At 38.4% G+C, this 20,384-nt stretch overlaps 1 protein-coding gene across 5 annotated transcripts; it reads left to right on the top strand.

Annotated features, from left to right (window-relative positions):
- Positions 1-1,611: 1,611 nt before the first annotated feature.
- git2b (G protein-coupled receptor kinase interacting ArfGAP 2b) lies at positions 1,612-19,448 on the top strand. Of its 5 annotated transcripts, XM_079256289.1 has the most exons (22): positions 1,612-1,804; positions 2,319-2,452; positions 2,637-2,749; positions 4,900-5,005; positions 5,577-5,663; positions 5,755-5,885; positions 6,669-6,763; positions 6,835-6,880; positions 7,170-7,221; positions 7,332-7,404; positions 7,508-7,605; positions 7,710-7,821; positions 8,162-8,313; positions 8,431-8,583; positions 12,325-12,534; positions 12,695-12,784; positions 13,363-13,445; positions 14,128-14,283; positions 15,162-15,225; positions 15,478-15,609; positions 19,131-19,189; positions 19,346-19,448. In XM_079256289.1, the coding sequence occupies exons 1-21, from the start codon at positions 1,753-1,755 to the stop codon at positions 19,173-19,175; spliced, it is 2,184 nt and encodes a 727-aa protein (XP_079112415.1). In that variant the 5' UTR covers positions 1,612-1,752; the 3' UTR covers positions 19,176-19,189; positions 19,346-19,448. The 5 variants fall into 5 exon arrangements, with proteins under 5 accessions (XP_079112415.1, XP_079112414.1, XP_079112413.1 ...); XM_079256288.1 differs by lacking the exons at positions 19,131-19,189; positions 19,346-19,448 and having other exon boundaries at positions 7,173-7,221; positions 15,478-15,977; XM_079256287.1 differs by lacking the exons at positions 19,131-19,189; positions 19,346-19,448 and having other exon boundaries at positions 15,478-15,977.
- Positions 19,449-20,384: the final 936 nt, after the last annotated feature.

Here is a 20,384-nt window from a genome sequence, read left to right as displayed (position 1 = left end):
TCCATATTACATAGTGTATGTCTACAGATGGTATGTTTTCCAGACACCATGAGTGTGCACTTGTAAGGAGAAAAACAGTATAACATAACATAGAGTTGACAAATACAAGAAGTAGGCTATATTATGAGTATTTGTGTATAAACAGGGGGACTGTGATTGACAAGATAAAAAGTTGCTGTATAAATAGGAAGTTCAAAACACGACTTAAACCATTTCAACTTTATTTGTGTGCGTAAATCAAACCAAACCACCTGGTTCACTTATCACTCCCCCTTTCAGTCAAATAGCCCACACACAAAAAACATATTTATCCTGGCTACATATGCTGATAAACAAAAGGTGGTCCCACTAAGTATAAACCTGATGGGACTGCAAGTTTCTGCAAAGTGTGGTGACAACCATGGATTGCCTTGAATTTAAATGCATCACCAGAATTGGATTAGATGTTTGGGATCATTGTCAAACTGGAAGGTAAAATTCCTCTTCACTTCAGCTTTCTGTGTGGTTTTGGTCCAAATATGAGTGGTATTTTTAACTGTTCCGTATTCCCTCCACCTTTCATTTCTAAATGAAGAAGAGCAGCCCCATATCATGATACTGCCACCATGCACAGTGTTCTTTGGAGATGCAGTTTTGTTTTTTTTCCCATCAAAACAAAATGTTCCTTTTAGGATGGCGTTTTGTTCTTTTTGGACCATAACATATTTTCCTTCATGCCTTTGGTAGATTTGTCATTCTGTGATACTAATGTCCCATATGTTTTCCACCTTTAAATGGCCATTTTCACTGTAGTCCATGCAAGCAATGATGTGGGATTTTCTTCTTGCAATCTTCTTCTGATGAATACTTTTCAACAATGAGATGCCTTGTGATACTTTATGTCTTTTGCAGAAGTCAACTCAGTAAATGTCTGGAAAATCTTACAAAGATGGCTGAACCTTATTTATTTTATTTATTTTTTTTTATCGCTTTATATATTTGATGGCAGGGGTGTACCCAAGAGGAATGAATATCGTGATTAAATTTATAAGGTGCTCTAGTTTAAAGGTGTTCACACAAAGGCAAACAAGTTCTTGTCTTGTCTGTATTTTTAGTTTTGTATTTTTCTCCTAACAGATTTATTTGATTTAATGGAATTGCAAATGTGTGAAAAGTTTTTTTTAATGATTATTTGTAATTTCCCCCTAGTTATAGTCACAATAACCTGACATTTTAACAAGGGTGTGCATGTTTTACATCAATAGCTACAAAGTTAACAGAGTAATATTTATGAAATCTTTTACTTTGACTGTAAACCATTTGTAAGCATATCTGATTAAATATGGATGGAAATGGTCTCATGTCTTTGTGAAAGTCTCAGTAAAATAATGTGGTTAAAAGTACAATGTTTCCTTCTTCCAGCAAGTGGAGTATATTTATTTAATCATAAAAATAGCACAAATAGCTACAGAGCTTCGCAATTTAACTAAACTTTCAACAATATTCATATTTTTATGTGGTGATTTTAAATTTATGAAGATGTTGAAGGAAACAAGGGAGTAAGCGGACAAGGGAGCACCGAGGAGGTGAAGTGAATATTGGAACGAGACACCGCTTTGTTCAACAGTAGGAGGGGAGAGCAGACACAGTTCCTTCGCCTGGTAGAACTGCTAAATACAATCTACCGAGGCAGACTATTCTGTCTGCTTTTTATATATACATTGTAATATATATTTTAAAATATTACCGGATCCTGAGAATTTCAAGCAAGGGATGTCAAAGCGAGTGCGAAGCAGAGAAGTCTGCGCTGATTGCAGCGCTCCGGGTACGATGCCAAGCAAGCTAGCGTTAACGTTAGCTAACTAGTTAGCCTGTACCACACAACTTATTGCTACGTTCGGGTATCTAACCTAGATTAAATAACCAGCGTTCACAACTCATTAGCAGTAAGCCATATGACTAAAAGTATACCTGTACATATTATGGAAACAATTACTAAAATGAAGCCGTATCTGTATGCTAACATTAACTTGTTTAATTCTGAAACTGTTTGCTGAAATGAGATGAGGGTTGTAGAATTATGGCCATTAAGTTTAATTACATAAACTAGCTAGCTCTTTAGATTATGACTAAGATTAGTTACTATAGTCATCTTCCTGATAAATACCGTCGCTCAATGTGTGTTTCATTTATGATTAGGGAAGTTGAACATATAAAGAGGCATTTAACCAGTGAACATGTACTATAGCGTGCCTGGAGTTGACAGACGATTGAATCTGAAGCTATGTCTACTTGTATGTAAAGCTGACGGTTTAACAATGGTTGTATGTGTGTTGTAGAACCACGCTGGGCCTCTGTTAACAGGGGTGTGTTAATCTGCGATGAGTGCTGCAGCATCCATCGAGGTCTTGGGCGACACAGCTCTCAAGTCCGACATCTGACTCATTCTCCTTGGCCACCGTCTCAGCTCCAGGTGGGGAAACAGAAACACAACCCCCACAAAACCAATAAGCCAAATGCAAATTAGTGAAATCCATCTAAAGAAAAAAAAAAAGGCCATATCTTACTAATAAAAACTGGGAAGTTACGCAGGAATCTTGATACCGTGTGTAAGTGTATGATTTTTTTTTTTTTTTTTTTTTTTTTTTTTGTTCTAGATGGTCCAAACATTGTATGGTAATGGAGCAAATTCTATATGGGAACATAGTCTTCTTGATCCTTCCTCTTCAGTGAGTGGGAAACGCAAAGCTAACCCACAGGACAGAGTTCAGTAAGTGTTTTTTTTTTATTTAGGATTTTGATATGTCACTGCAGATTTTGGTCTGCGTGCTTGCACTTTGTATAAAACTCTTATGACAACATTGATTTTTCTTGTTAAGGTCAATGAACATGTCTACTTAAGCCTCTGTACCAAAACCACGACTCCTTCCAGTTCAGTTTCAGCAAGATTTTATTCAGTCAGTTGACATGTAGATGGAAAAAAACACACAACAAAATTAAGACTAAGGTAAATGCCATGTTTGATCTTTAACACGGCATGTTCACACATATTTTGTTGTATAATGATGTTTGTATTACGTTCCTACATGTACTACATGCTTTCAAGCATGTATCATTCCTAACATGCTGCATTGCAGATTTAGTTTTGAAACAGAAACTAAATCTGCAGTGCAGAGATTCAGAATCAATGTACAAGTTTTATTTTGCTTTTAATTAATAACACAATGTTAAGAAATGTGAAAGGCGAATCTTAAAATTGTATAAGTGCAGCACATTGCCTGTGGCATGCACATAACAGCCACGAAGACTGAACTAAAATTGGACCAGCACCCTCTGCATTGAATGCTAGCATGAGGAAGTGTTTTGGGTTCTGTTGACAGCTTTGTGCAGCTCCATGTTTTGCTCTGATATGGCAGAAAGAGAAGACGTCCAGTAGATGAGCAGGTTTTCTTTATGTGTTGTGACAACAAATACAAAAAAAACCCTTGTTACATGTTTCCACTTGGAAATAAGCAGTAATCAAGTATTCACACAGGGGAAAGAAGGTGTATTTTAATCTGAATTTTAATAGACCATGAGGATTCCGTGGTCATCCTAAAAAGTCCTATTTTTTCTTCTTAAGAGTTTTGTTGTAGCAGAGCAGTTATATTCAATATAAAACAATAGTCAGGAACTGCAGGAACTTCCACAGAAAAGTGACTGCCTTTTATGCAACTCAGAAACTAAGCATTCATTTCAATTGGAGGAAACAAGGCTAAAATTAGTCTCTAGAGGAACTGTCTTTCTTTTTAAGTTGCTGGGCTGACTGCTGCTTATATAAACACGACAGCTGCTTAAAAAAAGGAAGGAATCTAAAAGTGGACAATCATCCATCCATCAATCCATCCATTTTCTGCTGCATATATAGGGTTGGGTAACAGGGGTATCAGTCTAAGCAGAGAAGCTCAGAAATCCCTCTCCCCAGCCATATTGGACAGCCCTTTAGGGGAATCCCAGGCCAGCTGAGAGATGTAATCCCTCCAGTGTGTTCTGTGTCTTCTTCGGATCTTCCAGAGGGACATTTCCGGAACACCTCACCAGAGAGGCGCTCAGTAGGCATCTTAACCAGATACCTGAACCATCTCATCTGGTTCCTCTCGGTGTGGAGGAGCAGTGACACTACTCTGAGCCTCTCCAGTATGACCAAAATTCTCACTCTATCTCTAAGGGAGAGCATGGCCGCTGTGCAAAGGAAAATAATTTCAACCACTTGTATCTGTGTTTTTTGCTCATTTGGACACCACTCACAGCTCATGATCATAGGTGAGGATAGGAACACAGACCAACTGGTAAATCGAGAGTTTTGCGACTCAGACAGGACGCTCTACCCTTTTTCCAGTTGAGGACCATGGTCTCGGTTTTGGAGGTGCTGATTTTCATCCTAACTGCCTAGCGAGAGCTGGGGGTCACAACCCAATAAAGCCAACAGAAACACATCCTGAGGCCACCAAACTAGATTCTCTCAACACCTCAGCTGTGCCTAGAAATTTTGTCCATAAAAGTTATTAACAGAATCTGTGATCAAGGGCAGCCTTTATGAAGTCCAGGTACCGTTAGAGGTTTTAAATAGTCTTCTTGTTGTGTGGATTTAACCACAAATAATGTGTGTATTAAGACCGTGAAGAGGGATTAATGTGTCTTTATGGATTGATTGAAAACTGTCCATTTGGGTTGATAAAACATACAGCTTTATGATGGTGTTATGGAGTGAACAAAATGCACTCCCACAAAAGTTTCACAATTTTACTGAAGATTGTTTTGGATGATACTTTTTATTTGAATCACAAATTGCAATTATAAGACAGGATAAACACTGAAATAGAAATAAAGATTTAGTTTTCAATGTCCTTTTTTACACCTGAGTATCTTTGCTATTTTCAGCCCCAACAAGACAGAATTCATCAAGGCAAAGTATCAGATGTTGGCGTATGTCCACCGGATGCCGTGTCGGGAGGATGATAGTGTAACTGCAAAAGACCTCAGCAAGGTGAGAGTTGTTGTTTGTTTTCATGAAGATTTAACACCAAAATTATTACATGTGGAAATAACATCTCAAAATAATTTCCCTCTGGGATGAATAAAATATTTTTTGTTTTAATTTAATTCATTTACATTATGCCTTTTGGAAAAAGCAGCTGAAAGCAATTAAACCGAAAATAATCGTATCTTGAAATGTGACTTAAAAAAAAAATAGTTTTGCCGGTGCACTGCAATATATTTTTCTTCCTTTTAAACCTTCATATCTGTCAATTTCCTGTAAATGTCATCAGTGTTTTTCCCCTTTTTATAGATTGATGGCTATCTTTATTCCTGTGACATTCTGCATTCATATTGGTCATGTTTGCACTTTTTGTTTGCCTCTACCTGAGATCTGTGGCTAAAGCTGCAATGATATTGCATCTTATTGGATTGTACAAATTCTGTACTCATATGAAATTATTGGGCTTGTGAGCTTACTTTATATACATAATGTCACATTTCTTGGTAAGTTTATGTCATAAAGCAAACTCTGGAGTGGATCTCACATTCAATCCAAACACCTCTTGATTTTCTTTTAGCAACTTCACTCCAGTGTTCGGACAGGGAACCTGGAGACCTGCCTCAGACTCCTATCTTTAGGAGCTCAGGCTAACTTCTTCCATCCTGTAAGTCTTTTTTTTAAAGGGAAAAATGAATTTAGTCTTGTTTTAAGATGTTGTAACATTAAAACCTAAGCATCTTTACATGTGACACCAGGAGAAAGGAAACACTCCACTCCACATAGCAGCAAAAGCAGGACAAGTGCTGCAAGCAGAGCTGTTGGCAGTTTATGGAGCTGATCCTGGAGCTTTGGACTCCAGTGGAAAGACACCGATTGATTATGCAAGGTAAAGTGTGGCACACATTTTTTAAAAAAAACATTTTTTCTCTCTCCCTGACCTATATGTGTGTCAGATAGTTGTTAATAGATTTATTTTTGTTTATGAGATAGTGAACAAGTTCCAGTTTGAAATAACAGAAACATTCTGTTTGGAGGCAGTGAGCTGCTTTTTTTTTTTTCCCCATTTAGCCAACTTCACAGGGCTTTTGTGTCCCCAGTGTCTCTGCTGAGCTCTGCTGTTTATGTAAAACATTCAAATTCATAATAAAGTGCAACCGTTTTTACACTTATAAAAGCAATCTGAACAGCAGTGCACCTGCAAGCATCACCTCAGCGGACAGCAGCGCACTGTGCAACAGGAAATGATACATGTCCTTTAAAGATTGAGACATGCATGAATGTATTCTATTTATAGAGATGTGCGAATGGAACAATGTTGCTCTTTCTACAGAGAGTTACAAATAGCATGTCAAGAAAATGGTGGATATGGGTTAGTAGCTAGGAAGAGGATCGTTTCCAATATGAGTCAAATACTTAACATCCAGTGAACTCTCAAGACAGACCCAAGTTCATCAAATCCTCGGCTTGACTAGTTTAAAAGAAGTGGAACTATTATCATAATTATTGTTAACTGTGCACTCTGCATGGTTGGTTAACATTAGCTATAAAAACACCAGTACAACTTCTGTTTCCTTTTTATGCAAAGACATCTGTAAAATGGAACTCCATTCAGCCAGCTCAGCTCGGTGAGATATTTTAACAAAAACATTTTTATGTGTAATCTCTGCAGACAAGCTGGACACCAGGAGCTGGCAGAGAGGCTAGTGGAGATCCAGTATGAACTCACTGACAGGTTAACGTTTTACCTTTGCGGTAGAAGACCTGGTAAGTGCTGTAGATGTGTTGGTGTGTGGTGTATGTCTTCCATGGAAATCATTGTTATTTTCTTGTAATAGACCACAGAAATGGCCAACATTTCATCATTCCCCAAATGGCCGACAGGTAAAATTATTATTCTTTTGTTTTTATACTGTAATTGCAAAATCTGAGGTCTTGCAATGGATATAGCAGACTACTTAAAGGAAACAATGACATCCCCCAAGGTAGTGAGATGTTGATGTTATTGTAAAGCTAAACATTCACTTTATAGTTAAATTTCTGTTTTTTTTCTTGTGCTGCATTGGATGGATAAGAAATAAGTAAGTATCTTTGATGCTTAAGCCACTTACTTGTTGGTGTTGACTTTTTTAAATAGGGAAAAAATGTTTTGTTTTGTTTTTTTTCCCCACAGCAGTCTGGATTTGTCAGAGTTTGCAAAGGCTGCAAAGAAGAAACTGCAGTCGGTGAGCCCTTTACTTGTTTTTTTTTTCACAATTGAAGTATGTTTTCTGTCATTCAATTGTTGTCCATCTGTTCTCATATTTAATAATTAATTCAGCTTTATGTTTTGTAGTTAAGTAATCATCAGTTTGAAGAACTTGCAATGGATGTTTATGATGAAGTGGACAGAAGGGAAACAGACGCAGGTCTGTATCTAAAAATCCTAACTGCATAAAGCTGTATATAAACATGATTATATTTGTATTTTCATTTTTTCTTAATGTTGCGTAATATTTCTCACTTTAACAGTGTGGTTGGCCACTCAGAACCACAGCACACTTGTGACAGATACCACAGTTGTGCCTTTTCTGCCTGTTAATCCAGAGTACTCGTCTACTAGAAACCAGGTAATTGTTGTGTAGTTCTTCATTAAGACTTGATTTGTTGCATATACTCTAAAAGGTGCTGTTTAATGAATTAGTTGTGTATTTTCTATTCATTTGCTCTTTAGGGTCGCCAAAAACTGGCAAGGTTTAGTGCCCACGAATTTGCCACCCTGGTTATTGATATTTTAACAGATGCTAAGCGTCGGCAGTGGGGTAATTCCTGCGAAAGTCCTAAAGGTATACAAGGTTTTATTTGAACACATCTTGAATTCCTTTGCTTGTGTACTTAATTTTGGGGTTACACAACTTTCTTCTGCTTGTTGTGGTTGTCATTATTACCACACAAACAAGGCAACCAAGGCTGGTTGTTGCAAAAGTGGCACAGAAAGTATAGACTTTAGCACATCTCATTTTGGCTGTTTTTTTTGTTTTTTTTGCTCATACTTTCAAAGAAGATTGTAAATGATAAAGAATAATCCATAAATTTTGGATCCATGAAATAAAAACAAGTTGTCAGTATTTTGATGCTACTCTCATGTTTGATCCCTACTCCTTCGATCTTGTGGTCTGCCATCAGAGAATGTAGAACTGATCCTTCAAGGAATAGACAGTCGCCACAACAGTGAGAGCCAGGACAACGACCAACCAGATTACGACAGCGTGGCATCAGATGAAGATCCAGTGCAAGAGGCCGTATGTGGGGACAGCTGCAATGATGGAAGGACCAAGGTCAGTCTTTTAAGGAACTTATTTTAACCAGCATTACGCTTGATTTTATTATTTTTTTAATTGATTAAATTAAATTTATCCCCATGCTGTGTATTTTGGTTTTTTTTCCCACTGTAGAGCTCAGAGTCATCTGACCTGTCTGATGGACCAATAACAGTGCAGGAGTTTATGGAAGTGAAGAGCGCCCTAACTGCATCCGAAGCCAAAATACAACAGCTGCTCAAAGTCAACTGTCATCTGAGTGAGGAGCTGCGGTTGATGCAGAGCAAGGTCAGATAACTTGCAGGGAGCTGGTGGGCATATTGGGAATATCTACTACTGATTTGCTAGGCTTGAAAAAATGAGTCCTAAATTTGCTATCAGATATCTCAGATTTATATATATTTGGATATTTAAGATAAGATAACTAGAATCACTGGGTGCTGGATATGTTGCATTTACATCCTCTGATGTATATTTATTTGGTTCGCTGCTCAGCCTTTGTTGCATTTGGTTTATAACAAAAACTGTCTAATATTTTGATGTAATTGATGCTACCCATTTTATCTAGTCAGCTGAAATTTATTTCTGTGTTAAGCTCTAAAAGACTGCTTTAAAGGTGTATTATAGGTATATTATTCAATTTTTTTTTTATTTTATTTCCTGCTTTGCTGAGAAAAAGAGCAAACCATTGCAATTATTGCTTCTGTGACGGTTGGAAACTAATGCTGATTAAGTTCCTTATCTTATTTACTTAGGAAAAAATAAACCTGCTTCTGTTTAAGTTTAAGCTCATTGATAAGTTGGTGTGAGAACTGATGCAATAGCTGCCCATTCGTCCGTTTTGACATACAAACCAAAGAGCACTCCAGTTAACTTGTGGTTCTTTCTGATCCACACCAGACTAAAGGTAAACGTCTTAGTAACATGCCAGGAGGACCAGTTCACAATTGGTTACCTTTTTTTCGTTTGTTCATTCGTTTGTTCATTCACTAAACCACTTTGTCCAATTAAGATTCACACAGAGCTGTAGTCTATCCCATCATTGGGCGAGTGGCAGGGAACACCCTCGCCAGGATGTCAGTCCATCACAGGGCCAACACAGAGACAACCAACCATTCAGTCACACTCAGTCCGAGGGACAATTTAGAGTACGAATGGTTACTACGGATGACATAATGATTCATTATTACAAGTCTACACAGTCAGCTTGTTATAAACAGTTTAAATGTAGCTGTGATTGGTGCTTGAATGTGGTGCATCATTGGGGTTATGAATGCAAGCATTCTGCGAGACAGAAATGCCACTGAATTAGATCCCTGCCACCATCAGAAGGCATGTGACAAATGCCATCTACAACTATTCCAGGCTGTCACTTTTCCCAGTCAGTCATGTCTTAGTGTTTCCCAGCTATCACAGCTGGTTTCCCAAAAGTTTTATTTATGTGGTGATGTTCATGAAATCCTCCATTATGGTTTCTACTGTGTGCAAATCCATTTGTGAGGCAGCTCCACTTTAGCATCTGTTTCTAACAAGTCAGGGTCATTTAAAAAACATACAAAGTCCCTACTGTGATTATATTTTTTAAAATCATTTTTGTGACTTTTACTACTGCTGTCATTCAGCTTGTCATCAGAAAATATTTGTTTTACCATTCTTTTTCTTGTGGCAAAACAGGGACACTTGTTATTTCATTCTGTTTTCTCTAAGATAAAACTTTCATTATTTTTATTCACTTCTGTGGATTGTTTGTCACTTGCAAACCCTTACATACCTTTTACCAGGCACACATACACCTTATGAAATATCTAAATAAATAAAATATCCAAATTAAACATAAGTGCAATGATGCTGACACAATGGAGTATTATGAAAATACTAAAGTGAATTATTCACAGAGGACTACTATACACTGTGTAAAAAAGAAAAAAGATTTCAGACTACAGAAAATGTTGCAGCTTTAGTGCCCCTAAATGCTCTGCTTACATACATTCCTTGGCCAAAAATTCTAAAAGTGTAAACAATCACATGTACTGGTGATGACAAGGAAAAATAGTCTGATTCAGTTCCAGAAAGGCCAAGAGGTAATAATTACATTTTTAACACCAATAAATAAACTTTAAACAAAGGCAGCATAAATATATATTCAAACATGTAAGTCAGTGCTTACACACTCCACTGCAGCAGTATATTAGATCTGAAATCACAGCCATTGAGTGAGTTTGCGCTTAAAGAGCTGTTTGTTGATTTTAATTTGTCTTAATGTTCGCATTCTTAAACATTAGCATGTCATCAAGTAGTGATTTAATGAATACTTACAGGAGCATAGTTCCAGCTTTTTTTTTTTTTTTACCTTTATCAAGAACTTCTCACTGATGTGTGTTTCATTAATCTTTACTGTGTGCTTCAACCCTGCCATTAGACCAAATACGCATCCTATAAATGTATATAACAGAAAGTTTTGAATGGCAAAGGAACATTCTGTACACATCTAGCATTTCATGGTTTTTTCAGCATACAGTATCTCCACAGTTCAGTATCTTTTTCTTCCACTTGGGTGATTATTAGAACTGTGCACTGTCTCCTCCTGCTGGTTTTTTAATGCTATGCTCATCTTTCAGCAACCTTAAACTCTTGGCCTGTCTTCTACATAAATCACAAGTTTTCTAGGATTGTTTCTTTGAAAGTTCATGTATGGTACAGAGCAGGATAGTCCGGGGGATCCAGTTCATTTGAGCAGGGATTTCTGAAAGATTTCACACCTTCATTTCGATTGGTTTGTGTTCAAATAACACTTAACTCAAGTGGGTCAAACTGTCTGGACAACATCACACAGTTAAACCAACTATTTGATATGGGGTGATATTCTCACAAAAACACAGTTTTGCAATGAAAAATTATCGATTATATGTCATGCAAGTGAATTTTATGATAATAAAAAAAAAAAAAATCTTTTTTTTTTTTTCTTTTTTTTTCTTCTTCTTATTTCTGTGGATATGACCTGATGTTTTTAACTGATCAGGCTCAGAGATCAGGCCTTTTTTGTGAAGTTCTGCAGGAATATTTCCAAACGTTGTGCTTATTGCGAGGAAAGTCCTTGCCACCCTGTGCAGCACAGATAGAGAGAGATTTTCCAGCTGCTGGTTCTGTGATTTATGATCAGAGACCCAGCTAAATCCAGGGATGGTGGATGATATCTGCTTTTTGCAGCATTCTCCCAATCAAATAAATAAGGCCCCCAAGTAGTAAAGTAACATGATTTATAGATAAACGGATCTGGTCCACATTTAACTAGCAGATCTCAACGGGTCGGGTTTGGTTGTCGTAATGTATTTAGGTGGGTTTGGGACTAAACTAGACCCGTGCAGACTTTAGTCCTAGCAGAACATAGGCCATGTTTTCTGATCACATGCTTTTGCTTTTTCTCTTACCTAATCGGCATCACTTTGTTCTCTCTGTTGGTGCTTGATTGCAGTGGCATAGCAGCTTTCTTTTTGGTTGCTGGATAGTCAATTAGCAAGAAAACCACTTTCAAGCGGACCAGCATTTGCTTCTTTGGTCTGCATCAGTGTGGTTGATGTTCATACTGCACCAAATGAGTTGTACTATCTTAGGAGGTGAATCACTTTCCATGTAAACCAACAGCGGCAGTGTGAACATGCCCTTAATTCCTTTCACAGGAAGTATAAGAGATCACATTTCTCACTGCTTTGTTCCAGCAGTGTCTAAGGGCATTTAGTATAAATAAGGGCAACAACCTTGGTGACAAATTCTCAGGCGGTTGTACTTCAAGAGTTTATATCAGCACATAGTGTCAGCATTTGTTTTGTCTACGGAACAAACCTTTTTGTTATGAGAAAAGTCATGAAGGGAGACCAAAAACAGAACAAAGATGAAGGTGAACTCAACCTAACAGAATGGCCTTTCACTTGGTGGGTTATCTGTGTTTACTCTATTATGTCTAGCAGAGCTTTTGTGAGGAGGCCAGCCCCCCAGCTTGGGTTGAGTTGAAAGTTGTTTTGTTGTCCACAGTTGAGCTCCCTGCAGACTGAAAACACAACACTGCGATGGCAAACCCCCAGCGGACAGCAGCACCCCCAGGGGCCCTTTGGTCGACATCCAACCCGTGGAGGTCGCGCCATGTCCATGTATGAGACCGGCTCTACTCCAAAGCAGTCCTCCCACAGAGTGGAAACAGTTCGCCATGACGACGGAGTCGTTTTACAACCCTTCCCTACCAATGTAAGCAAAGAAGCGGCCATGTCCCTGCTCATGAATGTTCAAAACGATGGTGCCTGGCATGGGGCTGGTGAAGTTTTGGGTTTTTTTTTCCCTTCCATTTATTCATTCAATCATTTACTGCACCTCAGAGTATGCTCAACTTGATTTGACCCCTTTCTAGATTGGTAGGGGTCCCTTGGGAACAGCTGCATCCTCCCTCCCTACCTTCCCCTCTCCCCTGTCCTGGTCGTGGGATGAGAGATCTCGAAGGGTTAAGTACTGAATGTCCCTTTGGCTTAGACCAAACCTCAGGGGATGGTGAAAACTGTCCTCCTGCTTGACCCCCCCCCCCCCCCCATTCTTCTCTCTCCTGACCTGCGCCTTTAAATTGCTTTCTCTCATTATCACCTGCCTGCATGCATGCACTGCAGTGCCTCTGCTACAGTTCAGCCATCTGAACAAGCCCAGCTTGTTTTAATAAACATCAGAAGCGGTGATGAAATGTTGCGCCAGGCCTGTTTGTCCAGGCTGCAGGAGTTTCCACTACCAGTGAAAGTTAGAATGGCTCACTACAATGTGCTTATTAGTGATGGACACTGCTAAGAGAATCCTCCGCTACCGTCAGGACTTTTTTTTTTGCATCTACTAATTGCATCCATTGCACTACACATGTCTTCCACCACAGTGGCCTGATTATGTACTACTTCTTCCTCTGCAATTTACTGTCAAATGAAATGTCTGATTCAGAATGGCATGATTCTAATTTAAATGTGCCCACATTTTTTCTGATATGTGTGTTTTGATTAGACATATTGTGTTTGAGAGACACTAACCCGCTTTCCCCTGTAGGGCTGCAGTCTCGGAGGGCAGGGTACAATGCTCGAGAATGACTATGACACTACACCCAACCACTCTGAACTGGAGGAAACTGGGTAAGCAGGAATGTTTTTGTCAATTTAGTACCTACCTACTTGAGCAAAAATGGTGCGAACTGGAAAATATGTAGTTGATTTTAAAACTGACTGAATCAGATGTTCTGAGCAGATGGGGGGTTTCTTTCAATCTAAAGGCAGTGTATCATGCATCATGCGATGTGCAGGAATCCGTAATTGAATGATACACACTCCCTTGCAGAGGATGATTAAAGGTTGCCCCTCATAGAATTTCGTTGAACACTTGGTTCACCTCCAAATACTATGAATTCTACTTCATAAGACAGCAGAATATTTATAAAGATGATTTTTATTTTATACAGAAACTGAAAGCTAAATGTTTGAGAAAAAGAAATAGTGGCTTCACTGACTATAGCAGTGACATCAATTTAGCAATTTATTTGCCAACCTTTAGTATGCTGAAGTTGTATCTGGGCCAGTTATCAACCAGTAATAGCTGTGATGAAGGGTTTCTCAATGGTTTACTCAGCAAAGCTTTAGTTCAGCCAAAATCCATGATCTAGATTTTGGTTAGGTCTTTGGCTCATAGGTTTTCATTTTGATTTGTACAATATGCTTTCCACAAGAAGTTAGTATCATTATCACATCACTTAAGGTTTTCAATAAGCAGTTTATTTTTAGGATTAATTCTTCAACAATGTATTTTCCTCTGCATTTGTAGAAGCCCTCTTGCAGCCTCTGACGCAGCGGAACCAGCAGAGGAAGGTGAAGAAGATGCCACCCTACCCTGCACTGAGGATGTCATTTGTAAGACAGAGCAAATCACTAAGAACATACAGGAACTTCTGAGAGCTGCCCAGGAGACCAAACATGAAAGGTAAAGCTTGCAACCACAGTGTGTGGTCTGCCAGGCCATATATGTCATCTTTGACTCTATCCCTTTTCTTTCTGCTCTGCCTTTTAAAGAGCACAAATGGTTGTCACTTCTAGGTCAATGGATTTCAGTGGGTGTCCTCAGGGCACTGTGCACTGCCTGCTTTCATACTAGTCAGCTAGCTGGTAAACACCTAACTTGCAAGGTGAATGCAGTCAGTCGCATATCACTGAAAAGTGACTGCACTTAAGTCCCAAAGACCAGGGTTCCCTTGTGTCTGTCCCTGTGTCCTGGAAACCGTACATCTTCTGGGCATCAGTGTGGAGTGTGTTAACTCAGCTGACAAAAAGCAAACACCACGTGATCATATTTTCCCCACTGACTTGCTAAATCCACAGGGATTGATTGTTTTTGTGTATTTTTAGCACTTGATAATTTCCCTAATTTATTTCTTTATTACAGTTTTATTACAATAAAGAGTAACATATTCACTAATTTACATAAACGGTGTCCATCATCTACCCATGGTAATAAGCACAACCAGTGAAGTGTTTGTTGGATGCTATGATCACTTCCTGGGTCGTTGCCTACCAAATTCATGTTTTCACAGCTTAATTATTGCCCACTAGAGTCTCTGAAGACAGATAAAACTGTCAGGTTGACAGTGTTGATCTTGTTTGAGGCTTGCTGTGTCCATGAGTAATAGCTGCTATTTTATAATTAGAAGGATAAGGCTGGTGTATGTAACAGTAATTAATTTGAATGAAGTTGTCGTTTTTTTGTAATAATATCCATTGGTGATACAGGAACTAGTTTAACTTTTTCTATCCTCAGGAAAGGGAGCAAGTGAATCCCCATTCAACCTTTTGTTTCTTCCACAGCTTTCTGCCTTGCTCTGAAAAAATCTGCATGGCTGTGACAGAGATGGCTGCCCTGTTTCCCAAAGTAAGCACCCAAGTGTCCATGTTCCAAGTCATAAACAGATTTGTTGTTTCTGAAAACAGCCTAAGATGATCAAAAACTAATTCCAAAATGAGTGTTTATATTCAGCCTGTATAGGATTACTTTGATATTTACTCATGCAGGCAAGCACCCAGTGCCTTTGTGTCTGCAGTCAGCAGGAAATGTTCACTTATGGATGCTATCCTGTGCCTCTCTTGTTAATCCTTTATCATCTCTCCCCTTCCCTCCCAATAGAGGCCATCTTCGGAGACGGTACAAAGTTCTCTCTATCTGCTGACCTCCAGTGCCAGCCGGCTCCATGGAGAGTGTCAGAAGGCTGCAGGACACAATCCTTCCCCACCAGACATCCAGCTGGTCACTCAGCAGGTCATTCAGTGCGCCTATGACATTGCCAAAGCTGCCAAGCAACTGGTTACTGTGACAACCAAAGAAAATAACAACTAACTAAAACCAAAGACATTTCCTTTGCACCCAGTGTGTAATGTCCGCTATAGCGCAACTTTTTGCATCGTAATCAGTGTTTGGTTTGTTTCCTGATAGTAAACAGAGTAAGTATTCACATACATTCCTTGTGACAGAGTAAAAAAAAAACATGCAATGATAGTTATGGATCAAAGGCTTTTCTTCATCTTTTTGGTCTCTTAAGCCATGCTGAAATGAACAGAAACATTCAGAAAAAATTAAGGAGAAATTCTCCTACTATTTTTACCTCACACATTTATAACCACTATTTCCAAAAGTGCAATGTCATGTGCGTGTGTATTATCATTGTGTGTATGTGTGTGTGTGTATATATATATATATATATATATATATATATATATATATATATATATATATATATATATATATGTATATGTATATATATATATATATACACACACACACACACTGAATAGAACATGATTAAAAAAGCAAGATGTTTCAAAGAACTTTTCATATTTTATTTAATTTTTCTCATTAGTAAATTGGCACCAGAGGTCATCAGTTGTGCTCCTTAATGTCTGTTTTCATGGGCAAGCTGGTGGGACCAAAAAATGTCAGAACATCAAATATCGCAATAGATAAAATTTATGTACTCCAGTGACTTTGGTTTATGTTCCATTTTAATTGTTTTTTTAAAAGGTGATAGTAGTATTGTAATCTTGAATCACTGCCATGCAGCTTGGTTAAAATCCATGTCGGTTTAGCAAACAAAGTGCTGATAAAAATGCTTCAGTGTGTTGAGTGTCCTGTTACGCCCGCAAGGATGAGCATTTCGTTTCAGTAGGTGATTCAACGAGCTCTCTTCATCCACAAGTCAAAGTTGTGGCTATAGGTAAATGATTATTAGTTTTTGGAGTTATAATGTTACACTTACGGTGTGTGTGTATGTGTGTGAGAAGGCAAAGTTGCCCACAATGATGGCCAAATTGGCCTGTGTGAAATCCACTTTAAACTGATTCTAATCGCATTATGCAAATATGTAAAATGTATGTATCCATGCAATTCTTTATCAGATTAACACAAATGTTATTCTATTTATAAACTGTATGTCATACCTCTAAAAATATCAGTGTTTATTTTCATAAGCTTTTGTTTAACACAATGCTTGTCACAGGCTAATGTTTGTCCTCAGGTTTGGGACATCTCAGCTGGCAGTTCATGGGCAAATTGTGATCGCTGTGTATTTGTTGTGGTGCTGTAATTCCAGAGTCATTTTTATTTACATGCATCCTGTGGTCAAATGTGTACTGCTATGGTTTACAGCCAACGATACAATTACTGTGCCCTGTGTGTCCCTGTGGTAGATCAGTGTAGTGAGCCAGATGAGTTTGAACCAGAGGTGGAAAAAGAATTTGCTGCACAGCTGCAGTTACACTTGTATTTCTCAGGTTGAAAGGTGGAATGTATTAAAAGAAAATGACCATATATCATTTTAAAATACTTAATTCCTTCTGATCAGCTTGACAAAAGTATATATCAGAATATTAGTATAATTATTCTTTGGACTAAATACATTTCAGAAGATATATGGTCAGATGTTAGTTAAATCAGGCATTACATACAAATAACATCCTTATTACTGTAAATTTTTGGGGATATTTAACTTTTTGTGTGATGTCAGAATGAACCTAATCTCTATTATATTTTTATTGGTGAACTTAATTTGATCCACTTTAAACTTTTAAATACACATGTACTACTTCTTAATGTTGAAGTCCCTATTTCCTAACGTGTTGTTTTTCTCAAACAAGATGATTAACCACAAAAGCATAAATGGACCATCAAATGTTCTGGTTCAATAATAACTTGTATCGAAACAATCCCCTTCATCATCCTTTACAACTTCAGACATCATTAGACTAGACCACACATCACACATGACAAGTCGATGATACATTGGCCTTTCATAATGACGTACACTCATCACCGTTGGATTTTGTTTCAGTAAACGATGTGAGAAGAAGAAATTATCACATAATTCTGCTGAAATGTCCCACATTCATGACATGTCAGTTTGGCATCAACTTAAAACATTTTATGACAATTTCACCCAAAAGTTGAAAATCCCTAACTTTTTGTGAGTAGTTTACAAAAAGCCATTTATGAAAAGAGTGACTTTTGGTTACATGGGAAGTGACCAGTGAAAATATAACCCATCCCAATTGCATTTTCTTTAAAAAAAAAAAAAAAAAAAAGTCTATTTTTTTTTACTCTAATGTAGTCACGTGACACAGTACACAAAAACACATTTTTATGTGTCCATGTGTTTACAACTATTACAGGAAAAACTAGTTCTATTGCACTGCTGAAAATATTTAGCATTTATCTGTCAGGTGCATCACTCTCACCACACATCTGTTACACTTGAAAGAAGTGTGTATAGCTATTTGGCATTTTTATGTAATATGATTATGTAACCCCGAAGAAATGTAGTCAGTTTTCTTCCAATCCTGCAACCTACAAAATTGTTGAGTTTCAATGAAAGTGCGCTTATTCAGTTTCTTCCACCCTGGTGTCAAACCTGACATTAAATTCCTTGTAGATATACAGCTCACTCCTGTGTCGGTGGTTGAAAATAGTCCCTGCCTTAGTTGAAAGGAAAAATAAACTATAATACCTCAAAGAACTTGTGTGTGCGCGCGTGTGTTTTATGCCGCCTTGTGCGTTAGCTGCACGTTTGTGTATTATTTCTCACCTGTTGGAGAAGAACGAAAGTGATGGTGTGTGTGTGTGTGTGTGTGTGTGTGTGTGTGTTGGTCGCTTCCCCACCCATCTGACGCGAGCATAGTTCCGGGTTCATTCACCGAGAGCTGCTGCTCGCCACTACTGGTCTGTCGGGCGCTTACGAAGCAGCACCATGTCTCTTTTATTGGATAATCAATTTAACGAACTTCCTCCTGACAAGTCAATCGACACGAAAACGTTCCTGGAGAACGTCTCTCACCTCCCGTCGTTTTTTGGTGAGTATTAGCTGCACCTGAACTCTGCAAAACACGCATCAGGTGACTTGATGGGACGGCGTCGCTGCGCTGCCATGGCTTCTACTTGGCGGACCTGTTTCTACCTCCTATTGTATGACTTGACACTTGTGTGATCCAGGTGAAACTGTCTTTCAGAAAGAGGGGGGGCTTATTTCACACACCAGACATGATGGTGCTGGTGGGTCACGGGGAGGATTTCGGAACCAGCTGCGCCTGTTCTTTTTGCCTATAGAGAAACTCTTTGTTTACACATTGAACAGTGCATACATTGACCTCAGTGTGACTTTCCTCAGATTATGCATTGACAGACACCCCCACCCCCCCTCCTCTTTTTTTTTTTCTACAGGCCGACTCACCCTCTGAGCCATGAAGTCATTCATTTTTTATTGCCATGCTCTCAAATGTCTGTTTCTCTTGCAGACTGCCTGGGATCAAAAGTATTTACTGTCATCAAATCAGACATAAACGGCAATATAACGGTGAGATACAGACCTTTTTCTGTGTTTCTGTGTATTTGTTGGCTCACTGGTGTGTTTTCATGTTACTGTTATGGATTCAAATACAAGCAGGGGGTTTGGTGGTGCTACTCCTTCATGCAAACTCAAAACAAATGTGCTTTTTTTTTTCTTCTTCAGAAAATAAGAGGAGTTTATGTAAAAGATCCTGCAAAGTATGTCACCTTACAGGACATCTTGGAGGCAGAGCGAGAAGCCCATGGAGCAGAGTGGCCTAAAGTTGGAGCAACATTAGCTCTGATGTGGTTGAAGAGGTGAGAAACATGGACAGTTTGAGCTGAGACAATTATTTCATGCTTATTACAGCTACTAACATAAAATAAACATAATATTTTCTAAATACTGGGGGTTTCCTGTAGGGGTCTCCGTTTCATACAGGTCCTACTGCAAAGTTTGGCTGATGGAGAAAGAGATGAAAACAACCCCAACCTCATTCGGGTCAATGTCACCAAAGCCTATGAAGAAGCGCTGAAGAAATACCACGGCTGGATTGTCCAGAAGGTTTTCAATGTAAGAAGAATGTCGACATAGGAGATACATTTCCAACTCATAAGAAGCTGTAGATTTCAGCATTAACATGAAAATGTCTGCAGTATCATTCTTATATTTCCACATCTTACTTTCCCTGCATTTATTAGATCAAACAAATCTATAGCTTTTTTCTTTTTAATGAATATTACCAAGTAAGTGTACCTGGTATAATACTTATTGTGATATAATTACTTTGAAAATAACTAAAACAATTCTCCAAAAAGTTTAAGTATATGTGATTGAAGTGAAGGAATGCATTAGGCCAGTTTGGCCATTGTTTTGCTTGAGGACACAGCAGTGACCTATAGCCACTGACAAAAGATTTCTGAACTTTATTCTTCAAAATGTCAGCAGCATCTTCTCTCTTCATGACCTCATTCATCCAATCATGCTTTCCTTGTACTTGAATCAGTGAAACTCTTCCACTACGTTGAAGTAATTCTCGGAATTATAGCCCCTAGTTTTATCCCATCAGCCCAAAGGACAAATTGCACAACTGTGTGTGTGTGGGTGTGTGAGTCCAGTCGAAGCTAGCTCAGCAACAATCATCTTTGCATACCCAGAGTCCTGGATAACTTTGCACTTGTGATCAGGCTGAATGCATCTCTTCGTACTACAGTGATGTATA

This window comes from Telmatherina bonti, assembly GCF_933228915.1.
Source record: "Telmatherina bonti genome assembly, chromosome: 17".
Classification (NCBI taxonomy): domain Eukaryota; kingdom Metazoa; phylum Chordata; class Actinopteri; order Atheriniformes; family Telmatherinidae; genus Telmatherina; species Telmatherina bonti.
The sequence above is the reverse complement of the archived record's forward strand: the minus strand, read 5'-3'. Positions and strand labels throughout refer to the sequence as shown.

Excerpts from the sequence above, each read along its gene's own strand:
- git2b (XM_079256287.1), top strand. The coding sequence starts at position 1,753 with ATGTCAAAGCGAGTGCGAAGCAGAGAAGTCTGCGCTGATTGCAGCGCT. Across the intron at positions 7,822-8,161 it reads TTCCTGCGAAAGTCCTAAAG|AGAATGTAGAACTGATCCTT; the intron begins GTATACAAGGTT and ends GTCTGCCATCAG. Across the intron at positions 13,446-14,127 it reads TCTGAACTGGAGGAAACTGG|AAGCCCTCTTGCAGCCTCTG; the intron begins GTAAGCAGGAAT and ends CTGCATTTGTAG.